This window comes from Mustela nivalis (assembly GCF_964662115.1).
Source record: "Mustela nivalis genome assembly, chromosome: 6".
Taxonomy (NCBI): domain Eukaryota; kingdom Metazoa; phylum Chordata; class Mammalia; order Carnivora; family Mustelidae; genus Mustela; species Mustela nivalis.
The window spans coordinates 28823292-28841833 of record NC_139025.1 but is presented as its reverse complement, the minus strand read 5'-3'; the positions used below and the strand labels follow the sequence as shown (position 1 = coordinate 28841833).

The 18542-nt window shown below is 41.5% G+C and overlaps 1 protein-coding gene across 7 annotated transcripts in view; it reads right to left on the bottom strand.

The window, feature by feature from the left end:
* The window catches only part of TDP1 (tyrosyl-DNA phosphodiesterase 1), a 92968-nt gene that overhangs the window by 64417 nt on the left and 10009 nt on the right, over nucleotides 1–18542 (bottom strand). For all 7 annotated transcript variants that reach the window (XR_014312552.1, XR_014312553.1, XM_082733879.1 and 4 more), the window contains exons 6-12: nucleotides 15478–15512; nucleotides 10145–10237; nucleotides 6662–6829; nucleotides 6133–6211; nucleotides 3860–4039; nucleotides 3000–3048; nucleotides 516–582 (exon numbers count right to left, since the gene is read on the bottom strand). Coding sequence is in view for 5 of the 7 variants with exons in the window: in XM_082733879.1 (XP_082590005.1) it covers nucleotides 516–582; nucleotides 3000–3048; nucleotides 3860–4039; nucleotides 6133–6211; nucleotides 6662–6829; nucleotides 10145–10237; nucleotides 15478–15512 (671 nt within the window). In the remaining 2 variants the exon portion in view is untranslated. The remainder of the gene's footprint in view (nucleotides 1–515; nucleotides 583–2999; nucleotides 3049–3859; nucleotides 4040–6132; nucleotides 6212–6661; nucleotides 6830–10144; nucleotides 10238–15477; nucleotides 15513–18542) is intronic.

Sequence of the window (18542 nt, the reverse complement as noted above, 5' to 3'; positions counted from 1 at the left end):
TCAACCATATACTGAACCCTTAAAACAAACCAAGTCTGAGCCCATGTCCTGGAGAAAAAGTGCTGTAGAGTCGGCCCTCAGCAAGCCCGCAGTCACGCAGGGTGTTCATGTGCAGACAGAAGAACTATAATCTGGAAATAGGAGCTAAATGCGGCTGAAACACTATGCCGTACACCTGAAATTAATGGACTCCTGTGTGTCAATTATACTCAAATAACATTTTTTTTAAAACACTGCTTACAAAAATTCTAAGTTACCCATAATCATCTTTATTTTTTTTTCTTTGAGTGCCAATATTTAAATACAAACCTCACAGATCAGATTCATTCTTTGGTATTAAAAACCTATTTCAAATAATGTTCAAAACCTTGTTTTAAGTTATTTCCATCACTAACATATGTCGATGAAAAAATACAGCTGTATTATGTAAGGTTCTTTTTTAAAAGAACAGACTGACATAAATAACATTCTTATTCCTAAAGAAGCAATAGCAGCATTCTAAACCAATTACTTACTGAAAATAGGAATGGAGCCAATTCTGTTTTTCGGCTGTCTGGATGCTATAGGGAAGAGAGCCTCCAGCTTTTAAAAGAAAAAAACAAGTATTATAGAAAATAATTTTAGGATCCTTCATTAAGAATCTACAGTAAACACTGAAAAAACAATACCACTTCCTATTTCGTCTTATGAAATGGTTCTTTGAAAGAAAAGGTCTACACTTGTATTAGGTATGTTCCATTATGGGGTTTCCTTACTTAGGGATACATGTTAAATGGTACATGTTTACAATCTGAAAAGAGGCACTATTTAATCACTCAGAGGTGGTAATTTACATATCAATAACAGCACAGATTCGAAGGTTTTTGAAAAACTGCATTAAGAACTCTGGCCGAGGGGCGCCTGGGTGGCTCAGTGGGTTAGAGCCTCTGCCTTTGGCTCGGGTCATGGTCTCGGAGTCCTGGGATCGAGCCCCACATTGGGCTCTCTGCTTGGCGGGGAGCCTGCTTCCCTTCCTCTCTCTCTGCCTACTTGTGATCTCTGTCTGTCAAATAAATAAATAAAATCTAAAAAAAAAAAAAAGAACTCTGGCCTATCCTACAGTTCTCATGCAGGTGGTCTGGAGCATCTCCATTTTTGCCCAAGAGCAGGATACCTGGGAAGGCACACTAAGATGAAAACTCAGTCCTCCTGCTTCCTTTACCTCTTATTTTCTGATATTTCCAAACAGAGTTTGTATTAGCTAAACATTCTTACAAACGGAATAGTCATCACTAAATTTAAGTTAAAATGTACAAACCATAAGTGACTCTTAATCTCACAAAACAAACTGAGGGTTGCTGGGGGGAGGGGGTTTGGGAGAAGAGGGTGGGATTATGGACATTGGGGAGGGTATGTGCTTTGGTGAGTGCTGTGAAGTGTGTAAACCTGGTGATTCACAGACCTGTACCCCTGGGGATAAAAATATATGTTTATAAAAAATAAAAAAATTAAAAAAAAAAAATGTACAGGGGCACCTGGGTGGTAGTTGGTTAAGCGTCTGACTTGGTTTTAGCTCCAGTCATGATCTCAGGGTCATGAGACTAGGGCCTGTGTTGGGCTCCATGCTCAACAGGGAGTGTGCCTAAGATTCTTGCTCTCTCTCCCCTTCCCTCTCCTCCTCCTGTTGTCTCTCTCAAATATATAAATCTTAAAAAAAAAAAAAAAAAGTCCGGTAAACAGTTGTTTTTAAAAAGTAATTCTAAATGCCATATTCCTGCATAGAAAGTAGAGATACAGTTCCAAGTGGAAACACAATTAGTAGCCAGTTTTTGTTCATCTTTGAAAGGAGGAAAAGTTCTATTGCAGATTCACCAGTGAATTTCTAAACACATGTTGGAACCTCTCCATAAATAATCTATATCCAAAAAGGGCTTTAAATTTCTGAATCATCATAAGGTATGTCGTATCCTCTACTGCAAATAACTTAAAAACGTATTCAGAGCCAGTTATGAAATAGTTTTATGGAAAATACCTTGTTCTTCCCCATTAAAAAGTACATTTTGAATGAATCTGGTCTAACAGCAGAGGAGAAAGGAAAAGACAAAAACCAACTAAAACTAAAACATCACCATGTCTCAAGCCTCAGTGAAATAATTTTGGCTTTGCCATTAGGTAGCAACAAATGGGCTGATACGTTATACTCCAAGCCTTAACCAAGTTATTTCTGGCAGGGTCACCTGTGGTTTGACAAGCAATAAATGGACCAAATTAGTCTAATTCAAAGCATTCTGCTTCTAGCCATGAGCAAATGCCAATCAGATTTCCTTTTTCCAGAGACAAAACCTGCTTGGGTTTTTGGTTATTGCCTCCTGAATGTGCTATCTGGAGGGCTGCTGGATTCCAAATATAAGTTCAGTGTCCAGCACTGTAAAAGGAAAATAGCGAACAAAGTTGAAAGCTGCCTACAAAATCATCCTAGGCATTTATAGACGAAGTGCTTTAGAAAGCTCAAGTATCAACTAGGCAACATCAAGATTAAGCAGAATTCTGGACCTTAAATATATCTGGGATTCAAATCTGGAAGAACCACACAGAGCCACAGACACAAGCAAGGAAGATACGGAGAGAGAGATCAGAGAAAGGCACGTTAGAATTATCTGGAAAGGCAGAACGCAACAGGGAAGGTGGTTTTATTCGGACATCTTATCTGGACAACGGACCCACTTTTGGCAGAGGGACCACCTTAACTTGTGGAAATCAGAACAAGTCCTCACAGTGTTACTGTGAGGATTCAGTAACATACTAAAATTGCCCAAAAGCATGGAACCATCTTTGGAACTAGTACTACTCAATATTACCTATTTCCATCATTAGCCAGTTAAGGGAAAATATGTTCCAAATTTGTAACCAGTTCTTTTCTCAAGGAGAATGACATTTTTGTTACTTGTTTGAAAAAGTTTACCAGGGCATTTATGAAAGATACACCAAAAAATGCAACTGAGACAGTCTCCCACAGTTACCTGGATATCCTTCTAAGCTGGTTCGCACATTTTCCACAGAAGGATAGATCTAAAAATAAATGAAAAAAATTTCAAAAAAAAGAAAAATACAAAATAACAGTCAAATTGTACCATGTTAAAGAAACTTCTTAAAAGGAATGTTTTTAAGATGAAAATCTCAATTGGAAAGATTTCATTTAGGGAACGCCTGGGTGGCTCAGTCAGTTAGGCATCTGCTTTTGGCTCAGGTCAAGATCCCAGGGTCCTGGGACCAAGTCCCACAATGAGCTTCCTGCTCAGCAGGGAGCCTTCTTCTCCCTCTGCCTGCTGCTCCCCAACTTGTGTACTCTCTGACAAATAATATCTTTAAGTCATTTTAAAACTTAGAAAATATAGTTTAAATTTTAAGAATTTCCATCTTATGAAAAAATGTAACTTCTAGTAACTACAGGAAGTAGATATAAAAATGAAAAACTTCAATTTGAGTTTCTCCCTCAAAAATGCCAAATTAACCCTGAGTTCAATGCAAAATTAATTTTTTTTTTTGCAAAATTAATTATCAATTCAAAAGTCTCTAATAATGTTCTGAGCTAATGCTTTACCAAATATTTTTTTCTTTGGCTTGAGAACCAGAAGGAAGGAATGTAAAAATCCCAGACTAGTGTGTGGCTGAAATGGAGCCCCACCCTCCCAGCAGAGGGCACCACCCTCCCAGCACCAGAGGATACAAGGGTCACATGATCACACACGATGATGCTAATGCACTGCTGTTTCCATGCAAGAATCATGGACTAAAACCTCTATGAGAGGGAGGATGGATTTTCATGCTTCTCCAGGACTAGAGATTAAACATGATTATGTGAAGCAGGAAGGGCACTCACCAGATGAAGACGGACGGCACTTCTTCCTGGGGTCCAACTTTCCTTCCCCAGCGTCACCAAGCTTTCTTTAAACTCAGAACACAACCATTTTGAGTCATCAGCTCCCATAGACCCAATGCTTGAGAACTGCCCTACTATGGGCCAGGACTCCCCTTTAGGAGAGGCATGCTCTTTCAGTAGCTGTGAACAGAAAAGCTTTAACAACTCAGAACCGGGTTCTGTCCTAGGAACCCATAATCAACAAAAAATGCTGAAAATATTACATATCAATTTCATACTCACTTTTTCTTCTTTGGAAAATGTTGCTTAAATACTAAAAATATTTTAATGGGATAGGTGGACAGAAGTATTCTTCTAAAATTCTTTGATTTGTATTAAAGCAAAACCAATTTTTTTTTTTTTTAAAGATCCCTTTTGGTAGGAATGCCAGATAAACCACTGACCTGCCATACGGAATGAGATTTTGCCTTGAAATAATTGTTAATACCTAACAAAAAAATACAAACTATTGTATATATCATTTGAAAGAGATTTCACACTTGGGCTCCATGTAGTGATGCTCTAAAAAAATTAAAGAGTGTTTTTATGTATATATACAGAGCACCCTATGCACTGCAGGAGCCTGATCTGCATTTCCTGCTTTTATAATTATGCAAAGCTGCAGAAACAATTCAAAAATATTTGGAAATTTTATCTACTTAAACAAGTACTGAGTGTCTACTTCCAAGAGGCTGAAGAAAAATAAGCCGCAGCAGCTCCCAATGAAGATCATATTCTGACTGACGGATTATTTAGTTTCATAAGTATTATTTTTCTTAACACAGCTTAGGCATTAATATTATAAATGTGGTTACCAAAAATCCTAGTTTTCAGTTTCCGCCCTTCTGCAGCACAGTGTAAGAAACAGGACTGAGGGGTGCCTGGGTGGCTCAGTTGGTTAAGCAGCTGCCTTCGGCTCAGGTCATGATCCCAGTGCCCTGGGATTGAGTCCCACATCGGGCTCCTTGCTCGGCAGGGAGCCTGCTTCTCCCTCTGCCTCTGCCTGCCATTCTGTCTGCTTGTGCTTACTCTCTCCCTCACTCTCTCTGACAAATACATAAATAAATAAATTAATTAATTAAAAAAAAAAAAAAAAAAGAAAGAAAGAAACAGGACCGAGCTGACGGCTATAAGACCCAGTTTCTGTTCTGGTGCTCAACCTCTGATCTGCTACAAGGTCCTGGACATGTCCCTGGGCTTCCATTTACAGGTCAGTGAAAGACCAGTCTGACCATTCCTGTCTTCCCTAGAAGGAAGCTGTGATGCAGCAGGTGTGTGGGAGAAGTGGTCTGGAAACCAAGATGCTCTTTTCCCTCCAGGAAGACTGATTCTACACACTATGTGCTAGCATCTAGCCTTTCTCAACCATCAGGCCACAAACTGACAGCCACCAACCAGCACACTGGCTCAACAAGTGCCTCCTTGCCCTCTCTAGTTCACTTAATCCTTATGCAATTTTGTGAGTGAAGTACTGTTATTATGCCTGTTTTATAGAGGAGAGGCAGGTCACATGACTTATAAACAGGAGAGGATTTGAACCCTTGTATGAGAATCTGCCTCCAAGCTATCCACTCAGCCTGTGTGCTCTAATGCCTTCTTTAGGTCATGACATGAGGATATTACTTTCTACATTCTACCTGCTTTCAACAGCTGCGGTCTCAATTCAAAAAAGGAAATTAAGTTTCATTAACCAAGAGTAATTCTTACATGACCAATACTTCACAGAAAAAGGTAAAGTTTTTAGGAGAGCCACTTGGGAAATTAGTGCCATTAATGGGTCTCCTAAACAGAGATGAAGAAAACCATAATCTTGAACTTGCTTGTTTCAATTTGTTAAGACTTTTCTTTGTTCATTTTCATACCAGCAGCAAAGACTGCTTTTGTAATAATTCTTAAAGGCTCTGGTTAGTAAACAAAATACATCCTAGCACAGTTGTAGCCTTTACTCAATAGTATTTTTCTGTTCTTTGTTGAATTTGTATGTTAAAAATCCTTCAGATTTTTTCCCTTCAGAAATCAAAAGCAACAATAGCTGCATGAATGAGAAATCTAAGAAATAAAGTAACTAAAAAAGTCTTTATACTTCTGCCATTTAGAGCAATGTATACCTGAAAAAGGCAAAACACTAAAAATTACTGAAAACTATTATCGAGCATGCTGTTCACCCACAATTGTGCTATTATGAAGCTGCCATCCAAATATATTATGAAAAATATACACTAAAATTCTGTTACCTTTCTAAGTCTAAAATGTCCCCAATTATCTTTTTGACTTCCTTGAAAGCGTCCTGGGGTTGATCCAATAAGATAAACACTAAGAGAACATAAAACACAAGTTATAGAAAAGAGTGATATGATTCCTGGACCCCCAAATAACAAAATACACACAAAAACTAATGTTATCATGAGATGTTCTAAGAGACCACCTACTTTCTTGAGATGCCTCCTCAGGACAATAACTGACACTCATTTTCAAGCACATCAAATCACGGTGGAACACTCACAAGGGTAAGGTACCAGCAGTGAAACTGTGTAGCTTCAGGAGTACTCCAAAAGGAGGCTTATGGTGAGCAGGAAGATTACTGGCCTCCACTTTAGCCCCTCAGATCTAGGAGAGGCAGATAGTGAGAGAATGTGCTCTCACGTTATGAGGGACAGCCAGATATCATTCTACCTCCTTCCAAGGCTCCTGCACTGCTGCTACGGTACGGCTCTCAAGGTATTCACCGGCTTTAAGAATCCCGAATTGCTAAGTAACACATACTTGGTTTCAGACAGATCATGTTTGTGGATGGTATCTATCCACTCCTTGAGTGAAGGAGCATTATAAGCCGTCAAGTAGCTGATGAGATCGGCTTTAAAATGTGTTGTTGATTCTCCAGATCTGTGGGCTCCATGGATAATTTGTGGGTATAAGGGGCTCAACCATATTCTGGAATAGAAAAACAAAACAACAACAACAACAACAAAACAGTCAGGAAAGCAACTGATCACCGTGATACCTCTGCGGACTACACATTCACCCTAAGGAAGAGGTGAATCACACTTGGTGTCTACATGGTAAGTGCATCATTAGGGAACATAAGCATAAATCCCATCGCACCACTCCAATGGCTTCCACAATATTCAGAATGATTTTTCAATACCTCACCATGAATGTAGGACCCTGCCTCTGCCCATTTCTCACAACTCAATGCTCTATGCTCCCTCTTTGGCCACACCTTCCTTATTCTTTACCCCCGCCCCCTACCTCCACACTGCTAAGACCCCACGACAATACCTAATAGCTGTATGCCTAATTGTCACAGCAAATCCATACCACCTGTAGCAACTCCAGCAAGCTACCCCCATGTAGCTCTTCAGATAAGAAAAATGTATATACAAAGAAAAATGTATACACAAAAATGCATATACAAAAATGTATATACTAAGAAAAATGTATATACAAATCTATTTACAATAAACTCATTTTCATGAGGTATATGCTATAGCAGCATGAAATCTTTTCATATTCTGTACTCTCCTGGTGCCTGCAAAGAGCAGATATCACATTTAATGCTATTACATTTACTAACCGCACACTTTCAAACAACCTAGTAAGCAATGTATTAAAGTTATCTTTCATTTCACCGATTCTTCGCAAAGGAGGGTAGTACCCTTCACCTAAACTTCTATGCACCCACAAGTGGGAAAAGCGTACCTAAACCCCATCCCTCTATGACATGCTCCATGACAGATCACAAAGAAATATCGTTTCAAACCTCGTGCTCAGTTTCAGCTGCAAAATTGCCCGGGCCAGCAGTCCTGCATCACAGGGTGTGTGTGCCTCACACTTGCGATAATGAGCAATGTCAGGATTAACCAAGCGCTAAAGACGTATTTGCTGTCACCAGCTTTCTGCTTCTGTGGCTACCCCCCTGCAGTTCTACCTGTTAAGCCCAAAGACAAACTGCCCAATTCCTCTTTCACCTGGCACCCCGCAAAGGAGACTGGGGAGATGCAGGCCACCAGGGCAGGAAGCATCCAGAATTGCAAGGATCCTGCCCATACATCTTCTGAACTCTGCACACATATCTAGCAGGGTGGCATGTCACACCTTTCCTTCCCGTCTTGAAGAGACCCCTTGGACAAGGGGTAACGTGTGAAGAGGACTACAGCGCAGGTTCTGGGGCCAGATCTGCTCCTAAGTGGCTGTGTCCTTTGGGGCCAGCCCAACGAGCTCTGTGAGCACCTGGTGCTCTACATGAGTAACGAGCACACCGGGCTGGACGGATGTGTCAGTCTCTCCCTCACACATAGCAATTCAAAGCTCACAGGCTGCTGGGCTCCTCCTGATTAAAGGCTCCCTCCCATCAGTGTCTGGATGAGGAACAGGACAGACGACAACTTTCTAAACCAGGATACGGAGATGTGAGGTGTTTTTAGCACTTGACAAAGTAAAATGTGTAATTAGCGTGGGCCAAATAATTTTCAAAGTGAGAAATTAACAGGCAGACCGAGCAGCAGCTAAAAAGGATGGCTGAAAGGCTTGTACAGCAGACCAGGACCAGCAGAGCATAACTAGTGGACCAACCGTGAAAATTACACCAAAGGACTATTTTTAAACATTTAAAAAATTATAACCCACAACACAAAAATGCAAATTTGGGATTAGAATCTAGACTCGCTGTGAGATAACAGTACAACAGTACCCTACTCGAGGGTGGCTGGCAAAGGGAAGTTGGAGATTTCATACCCTCCATACTTAAAGTTTGAAACCATGTGCCAACTTAAAGGAGCATGGCTCAAGCTCCTAACTCCAGAAAGAGCTGGGGTCTAGGGGTGGGACTCTTTGAGCCACATAAGAATCAGTGCCAACTTGATAAACTCCATAAGACTCATGAGTTTCAAAACCCAACCATGCAGCTAAGCAGCTCTAGGAGTAGCAAAGGTGTAGTTAACTCAGTTCTGTTGCTCAAGAGAGTCCTCCTGTGGCTGAGGCTTTTCAGACAGCGGTGATCCCACCCATCCTGAACCAGCTGGAATTCAATGCATTTTGAGAAGCAGCGGGACACTTGAAAACTGGAACATGTTTACAGAACAACTACTAGGCACTGTGGGTGAGGCTCTAAGCCCCTTGCTATGCTGGGGAAAGGGAAGAGAGAGAGCTAGAGATGTCGGGCTCAGGGGAAAGCCTGCCTTTCAAGCTGGAAGGGCTGTCTGAAGGGAGAAGGGGTACCCTTGTTCTATACAGCAGTGGACTCAAATCAAGCCCACAGGACAGAGGCTAGAAGGTCCTGTATTTCAGGTTAACGTAAGGTATGACTTGGGCTCTGCTAACATGCTCTGAAATTAAGAGTTCTAGCCCAGCCTAGGCAGTGACAGGGAGCGTAAGGCAGGGAGGAGGAGAGTGGAGAATTCGGGAACTGTGAAAGGTGAGGAGGAATGCTTGAGTTTCTTCTAATCCCGGAGAAGGCAGAGATGTACACAATGGCTTAAAAAAGGGGAATGAAAGCCAGCCAGAATGAAGAGCCTACCAATTGGGAAAACACTGCTTAAAACTTGATTTAAGCAAATCCCTAAAACAAAAAAACCCCCAGCCCCTCTTCTTAAAAGGGCTCAAAGACTAGATCTGGAGTAAGTATACTGAGGACAAAGGATTAGTAATTTAAAAAAGCATGAAAAAATTTCAAATTCAATTTTTCTCTTGGCGATTCATGACCATATGAACATATCAACGGCTCTAAAAATACATCAGATTTCTTTTATGGAAAAATAAACTGAGGATGACAGGAAGTTTTTAACAGATGATTAACCACTAAGTTCCCCTTCACTACCATTTGGGAAATGGCAAGCCAAAGTACAGTGGGTACCGGGCCAAGTTACTGATGGGTCTCACCAGAAAAATGGGTTCAGACCTTTCATTTTACACCCCCTCTCCTCCCTCAGATCCTTTGCATAATGCTGTTCCCTGCGCTTGGCTGTAGAGTATGTATAATCCTGTTTTTGTAAGAGCTAATGAAAAAAGGTCCTTCTGTTTACACATACAATAGTCACAGATGTGTATGCACTAAACTGTTAGCACTCGTTATTTCAAGAGGGTGGGCCTGGGGGGTGAGGGGTGCAACAAAATACTTTTTCTGTGTAGGTCTCTTCTCTATGCCACATGTGAGGGGTTTTGTTTTTTGTTTTGTTCTGTTTTAACAATATAAGAGAAAGGGAATGCCACCCATAGCCACTGCTGTGTAGGAAACAGAAGCCTACAAACCCCTGAGTTTTCTGGTGCCAGTCAGCATGGATGAGGTTGGAGGTGTGTATGACAACACGGAGGCCTTCTTCATACAGCAGTAACATCATTTTCCTTTAATAACAAAGAGAAGAACAAAAGCATTAACATTACTTTTAAAATATGTACTGTTTTTCCAGTGCAAATACCATCAGCTGAAGGAGTGCTTAGACCATTCTAATACTCTTTTAACATTTACAATCCTCATTTCTTCTACACATTAAAATCAAAGTCCATTTTAGTGATAGGCAGAAACCACCTTCCAAAATGCTCTGAGTATCAGTAAACCAACTTTGGCCTCATCCTGCCTGCAGGGCCAAGCCTGACACTTTGAGCCCTTACCCTAAGCTGTTATGCGCTACTGTTCAGGACCATGGAAACCTTCTTGTCCAGTGTTTTTTGAGGTACGATCACAACCTCTTGCTATATCATGGCTAGCATTTTTTTTTTTTTTTAAGGGCTAGCATTTTTTAAGAAGTTACAATAAAGGGGCGCCTGGGTGGCTCAGTTAGTTAAGCATCGGACTCTTGATTTTGGCTCTGGTCACTATCTCAGGGTTGTGAGATCAAGCACCATGTCAGACTCTGTGCTCAACAGAGAGTCTGCTTGAATTCTCTCTCCCTCTGCCCTCCTGCTTATGCTCTCTCTCAGAAATAGATAAATCTTAAAGAAAGAAAAAAGTTGCAATAAAGTATAAAAACTCAAAAATATATTGTAGACATTTAAATAGCTAGTTTTAGCATATGAGTATGGACAAATATAACAGACTGAAGTGTACATTGTATTTTTTAATGTGAGTTGCAGTTTAGAGAAATTTGAAAATGCTTCACTATCCTAAGACTGATCTTTTCTTATACTCCACAAATGCCACACTAATCACTAATGTGTACCTCGCCTTGAAATAAGTCTTTCCTTTATTTACTAAAATCAGACCCAGTTGAGTCCTCCCTTTGCCATGGGCCTTCCTTCCCCAGGCCTCCAGTTATCAGACAGAGTTCTCGTATTTTAATTCTAGCAAGAGAAGGAATAGGAACAAAAAAGAGCTTTCTACTTGAAGCTGAAGACCTAAACTCCAGTCATCAGTTGGAGGCCATAGGACCCTAAGGAAGTCACTCAGTGTTCCTCAGTTTCTCATTTACAAAGTGAAGGATCAACCCCTTCCTTGCTGCATAGGGTTGTGAGAAGGAAACATAACATGGTTCGTGAAACAAACTCTCTCACATGTGCATTTCCAGGACTCCCTCAGTGTCTTGCTTCATTTCTTCATCTGTTACTGGAGGGCTTTGGCTTCCCAATTGTTTCCTAATTATTTCAGGAATCTAAGTTTTCTCCATGTAACTAGAGATTCACTCCTCGAGGCAGTCACTCTTCCTTATGTCCACTGGGGCCAAAATGCTACTTATACTTAATACCTCCTGTGATGTCAGTTCATGCATGGGGGCAAAATGAACCACTGGTTCTCGCCAAACAATACTGTGACTAGTATTCGGACAGGAGGAAGTTAATATAAAAATATACTGCACAGAACAGAAAAGAGAGATTTAGCTCTTGCCAAAATGAGAATTTAACCCAAGCTGGCAAACAGTAAGTTAATGCAAAGCTGGAGAAGTGACAGCTGCTAAACCCATTTTTTCTCCATTTATGAAATGTGCTCCCTGAAATCTAGGCAGATTTACACACACATTTGCCAAATTAGCAGCTGACTGTAATTAAGAATAAGGACAGTTATGAATTCAAGATGTAAGTTTCACAAATATTTCCATTAATCAAGGCATCAATTATCAGGAAAATCATGTACTGCTGTCAGTGAATCATACCCAACAGAATCGTGAACTACTCTAAAGAGAGCCATCATCTCACACAAAATGGCATGAGCTAATGAGAATCACAATTAAAAATGGATAAAGGTTAAGAAAGGAGGTCTCCCCTGAACAAATGTTGACCTACATGTCACCTGTTAAGTTGTGGGAGCAGCAAAAGGGATGATTTCCAAATCTGGAGCTATTCCTGTAAAGGGGGAGAACACGAATGTCTGCAGAGCACCTATGGGCCAGGCATTCCAGCAGCTCTCCAGAATAGCAACACACCAAATCCCTACAGCAATCTGGGAGGCTTTACCAGTCTCATTTTACAGCTGCAGAATCTATGCTGGGTAGGTAATGGGATGATCACGGTTCCTAAATAAGCCAGAAGAGCTTGTTCAGATCACGTGTGCTGGGATCTTCCTCTCACTGAGGAAGAACGGGGCCAAAGACCTCCACACAACTGGTATGTGAGTGGGTGAATGGGTCGGACAATGTGGGGGGGGGGGGATGAAGGACGAAGTCATATGTGGTTGGAGCCTGCCTACAGATGCAAGCAGGAAAGGGTGCCTGGACCACCCGGTAGTCTGCCACTGACTCCCAGTTAGACATTCGCCATTCGGCTGCTTTGGTTTCCCTCCTTCCCTGCTATGGATTCTCAGGGCCCGAGGTACTTTTGCTCCCAGCCCTGGGGGACACTGAAAAGCTTCAGAATTCTAAAGCAATGGGTGACAGGCCCTGCGACTGCATGGCATCCTACAGAGACGCAGAGAAAGCATGTTTATTGTACCTAATAGGGATGATGATTACAGGGGGGAGCGGGGCTACATCATGGTTATCTTTGGATGTTCTGTGCACAGTACGTGGTCGATACATGCTTGCTAAATTGAATGTCAAAGACTACTTCCTATTTACTGTGGTAGCTACACTCTCAAGTTGGGAGGCACATGACACCCCAACACCAGGAGCTGGAAGGTTTCCTCCTTTTTCTAACTCCTATAATTTGGTCTCTCTCACCCAAACACTAAGAGCTAAAAGAATTATTAAGTCTCAAAACACTAAAACTGTGTCTCAATATTTATTTAACTTTTAAAATTTTATTTATTTGACACAGAGAGATCAAGAATAGGCAGAGAGGCACACAGAGAGAGAGGTGGAAGCAGGCTCCCTGCTGATCAGAGAGCCTCATGTGGGGCTCGATCCCAGGACCCTGAGATCATGACCAGAGTCGAAGGCAGAGGCTTAACCCACTAAGCCACCCAGGCGCCCCTGTGTCTCAATATTTAATGAATTCTTAAAAAAAATTTTTTTTAAACGAGCAATGGAGTAAATTCAAGGCATGAGTTTAATCTCCTACAAGATACTGGCATTTTAACACTGTGTAAAAACTACACAGACTATGTGGCTGAGAAGGGCTCTGTTATAACTGCTTCTCTGGGCATTCACAACTCCAAGTGAGTAACTGCTGGGTTCAACCTGCTAAGTGTGTATGTTTAATGGGGGTGTGGGAGAAGGAGCAGACCAAAGGAAAAAAATGAGGTCACTTTTAGCTGTAAACAAACAAGAATAAAAAATGAGTTGTAGTTCTATCTGCAACAGTAGCTGGAGGGTAATTGCTGGTCTACTCAGAACCTCTATATAATGAAAAGGAAGCCCAAATAATTTGTTAAATAGCATAAAAAAAGATGGTCTCTCTAGGATCAATTATGCTAGATCCTGGCCAGGCCCAACACACCCAGTCCATCCCAGGACTTACAGTGTAATTGAAATGAAGATGGAAGACATGGGCTCTCCTATGTGCCAGCCTGTTAACTGCAGCATGATTAAGCCCAGTGCTGACTGCTGGCACGAAAGGGGTGGCTAGGGCAGGGTGCTGGCACTAGAGACCTAGCATACCATGTCCAGGCCCCAAATGGGAGACAGTATTTCAGAATCAGTAAGATCTTTATGCTCAGGGTCCAGCTTAGGGCAGTGGGCTAGGGTCCATCTGGTGCTATTCACTGCGGGCAGAATGTCTATCTATGACAGGGTGACCATTGCCATCCACCGCCAGGCTCTCCTGTGATGCAGGGAGAGGAGCCCAAGACACCTATTCAGTCTATTCAAGGCTATTTTGTATCCTTTGCTGAAGCTAGCATCCTGTGACCTCCGTGCTACCAAAGAGTAATTTATACCTGAGCTAAATGCTTAAAGTTCCTAACAATCCTCAAACCCTGTCCTGTTAGAAGCTACCAATCACGGATGGTTGGTAAACACTGCAACATTTACTCAAGGGCATCTAGATCAGATAATGTAGCACTGAAAGGCATCCTCTTATGAAATGGCTCAACTCTTCCGGCCCTGGTTCATTTTGAAAACAGGCTTACGCTGCAAAATGCATTTTGCCATTAAAAAGATGAACGTATTTCCTTATTTCAAGTCACTATAACATCAAGAAAACGATGACCATAGCGAGACTCAGGACCAATATTCCTCATATGAGATTGATTCTTGCCCCAGAGATGGATCCGAAGGAATCTGCTTGCAATACCAACCCATTTCCAATGCTGGTCTCCAAGATGAGGCTTTGTCATATCCTTCTGACAAATCCTTTCTAGAGAAATGTGATTCATAAAAATATTGAAACAGGGACAACCATATCTTATTCTTTTTCTCATTTATAGAATAATTATGTAAAAAGGCTCCAACAGCTGGGCTCACGGCAGTAGAACAGGAGTCAAGCCGATCACTGGGTATGTGTCAAGCAGGAAGCAATAGGGGTTTTTCCTGTCTAGTTTACAACTTCTCAAAGTTATTCTAAAAGGAACTTCTGAGAAGTCTTGAGCAGGAATATCCATCAGCTTCTCAAGTTAACAACTCTGTAAAATAGGGGTATCTGGGTGGCTCAGTGGGTTAAGCCTGTGCCTTCGGCTCAGGTCATGATCTCAAGGTCCTGGGATCGAGCCCCACATCAGGCTCTCTGCTCAGCAGGGAACCTGCTTCCCCCTCCCCTCTGCCTGCTTTTCTGCTTACTTGTGGTCTCTCACTGTCAAATAAATAAATAAAAATCTTAAAAACAAACAAACAAAAAAGACCAACTTTGTAAAATAGTTTTTTTCTATCACAGCATGAGGCTGATCTAACAATAGTCTATTTAATGAAACTCAGCATCCTAAGAGATCCCCAGACGTTAAGGTAGTAGAATCCACAGGCACATGACTGACACATACAGTCATCCATAACTACAGACCACACACCACCAAATATTCCCCTCAAGCTGGCTGTAAGAAATGTCCTAAACAGAAAGAAAGCAGAAACTGCATTGCAGATTCAGATTTTCACACTGAGAGCCAGAATCCCAGGACTTTGTCTTAAGGCCATTAGTAAACGGCTCCACTGCCTCTAATTTTTACTGATAGATTCTTTTCCCTGGCAAAACTGCCACCTGTGAGTTCCTTCAAAAGCACTTTTTGGAACAGCCTCCTTGGCTCTCATAAAATCATACCCTCCCCCATCTCATAAAAACTTGCTTACGTGTGGTGTGTTCCAAATGCAATATCCAACTTTGCCTAGGATGAAAAAGAAATTGAGTCACTTATTTTGAACAAACTCCATATCCCTATCTATTGGAAATCAGGTTACAAAGGGTTCAGGTCAACTTTGTTTTGAATTGTTTTTACTGCCCTCTTGTGGACAAGCCCTGGACTGACACTACAACTTTCAAAATCCTACCCAGTGAGGCTCATTAAGATTTTTTTCTATTAGCCAGAATGATTTGATACCTACTCCATTTTTAATTATAGTAATCAAGAAGCAAGACACAGGATTTCTTTAGTTGCCAAAAAACAAAATGAGACCCTATGCAAAGTTTTAAGATATTTGGCTTATTCAGAAATTAATGTATCATAAAGTTTCCAGACCATATATAAAAAAAACAATGTGGTAGCAGTACGCACTGTGGTGCTGAACCAGAAGTTCTCTTATACTGACAACCTGACAAGTGCTGAAAAGAGATATGTATTCAATCTATTTTCCTATTACAAAATGATACCTTTACAAACAAACAGGAGTAGGTGGAGAATTAAAACATTTTTATGTAACATCTGGTATAGCAAGACCTTGGTTAAGTAGAATATGCCTAAAGATGGAGGCCATGAAAGAGTTAAACAGAAATGTCAAACCAGGTCAACATTGAGGAGTATAGGTGTAGGGACACAAATCCCATCCTTACACCTCTGGGTGACTTTGAAAAATACTTAAATTTCTGTGCCTTATCTTACTCCTCTTTACAATGAGGGTGCTGTCAGGGGACTCAGAGTTTTAGGAGTAAATGAGACAATTACACGGACTGTCTAGAAATCAGAGCCTCCAAGGGATAAGCACTCTACAAATGGAACCAAGCACTACTACAATCAAGCTCCCCGCCCCAACAGGGCAGAGGGATGGACCTGTTTGCTGGAGGAAGAAAGATGCAACTGGAATACAGGGTAGTATGACGCAGCCCGTCTTGGGGATGCTCTGACAGGTGGCCCCGCTAACTACATTCCTAAGCACAGTGTTTGTGGATGCTCACAGACCAGAATTCATTTGTATGTTCTGGCCACACAAATCAAGAGACCAGGGAACAGAAGGTCTTTAAAATTACAGAATTAGACTGAAGACAGTCTCCCTGTAAACTGATATTTAGCTCAGATAAAGCAATGGTCAAAACTCTGGCTTCCAAGTTGAGTTTCGCTATAAGCTGTTTGCTCTTGTGCAAGTCTAAGCACAAGGATAATAACTTGAACAGGTGACAGTTAATGGACGCTTTTTAGGCAAATACACCAAATCCTCAGCATAAAAACCCAGTGAAAAAAACGATTAGCAATCCATCCTAAAGATAAACAAATCAGGCTTTCAGAAGTTAAGTGATGGGCCCAGAAAGGCATAGTTAGTGGGAAGAGAACTGCAGAACCCAGGCAGTTTGAACCTTGACCACCACAAGGTCTCAATCTCTCCCCTCTGGTCCTGCATGTGCAAAATGGGAGCATCTGCTGATTCTTTGACTAGTATGCCTCAGCTTCATCAAGTAACACTATGTTGTGCAACACCGCCCCCCCCAAAAGAATTCATCTTAGAGACAAGATATAACTATATTTCAACAGGTCAGGATAGGGCCACAAATCGCTACTTTAGACTAGAAATGAGACCTTCTGAACAGCTCTTTACTCAAGCTAAAGACGACCATGCCCTCTAGCGGCCGGCCGGAGCACACCACCAGACCGGCCACACACCCCCACCCTACTTTTCAGTACAAGGAGCTCGTAGTACCTGAAAAAGACCTCCTATTTCCACGGATTTCCTGACTGGTCTTTAGGATTCCTGTGTTATTTTCCACCCACAATTAGTCTCATTAGCACCACCCTATTGCAGTTAAACCTCTTCTGCTTTTGGAAACAAAAGCAACCAGAGGATTTTAGGCAAATGCCAAGCTGAGGCTTATCTATGTGTAGAAGGTGAGCCACAAACATGTTGGGTAAAGGAGTGACTTTTAAAAACTCCACCTATATATAAAGTACTGTGGGTTAAATCGTAGGAAAAATTTAGGACCAGCTTAAGGTTGATCCGACTGAGGTTTCTCTCTTTAAATCTTTAAGCACATAGGGGCGCCTGGGTGGCTCAGTGGGTTAAAGCCTCTGCCTTCAGCTCAGGTCATGATCTCAGAGTCCTGGGATCGAGCCCTGCATTGGGCTCTCTGCTCAGCGGGGAGCCTGCTTCCCCCTCTCTCTGCCTACTTGTGATCTCTGTCTGTCAAATAAATAAATAAAAATCTTAAAAAAAAAAAACCCCACATATACACAGATAACATTGTATAGTTGAAAGAACATCAAAATGAGTTGGAATTCTTACATCTTATATGAAGAGGGAGAAAAAAACACTAGAGAAAAAAATGGAGAAAAGTCATCTAGGTTCCATGTAGTTCACTCTTGTCAACGAACTCCAAGAGCAGAAATCCGGAGGCCATCTCACTCTGGCAAGGAGAGAAAGGGGCTGTGGAAGTATCTGAACATTGGCTGCTTGAAAATGGACTGGCCAGTTGCTAAAACAGGAGAAGGTCAGTATGACACCAGCCACTTCACAGCCACCATTTCCACAGGAAGGAAATCCTACTATGAAAAATTCTTGCTTTTCTTTCCCCCATGTGCCGGTTTCTTGCATGAAAGGCCACACACAATATTCTCTTCGAGGTGGAACTAAAAGCAACTGGTCATAACGGAAGTCCAAGACTTATAGTGTATTTCCACGTATGGACTGAAGAGCATTATGACAGAATTCTGGGACTCTAACAAGAACCTGGACAACAACTTCCTGGCCTTTTCAGCTTTGCTTTGGTCCCAGCAAATCAAGCAGAAACACCTGTTATAAGACCACTTAACATCTCATCAGGCTTGGATGATTTGCAGCTCGACTCACATAGGTAGTTTCCTAACAGGTTTGCTTTTAATTTGTCCATCTCCCCAGTATAAACCTTCGCCACAATTCACGTGAAAAAGATCAGAAGACTACTGGACACAGGTCAGCAGCAGCTAATAACAGTCAGGTAAGTTGTCAAAATAAAA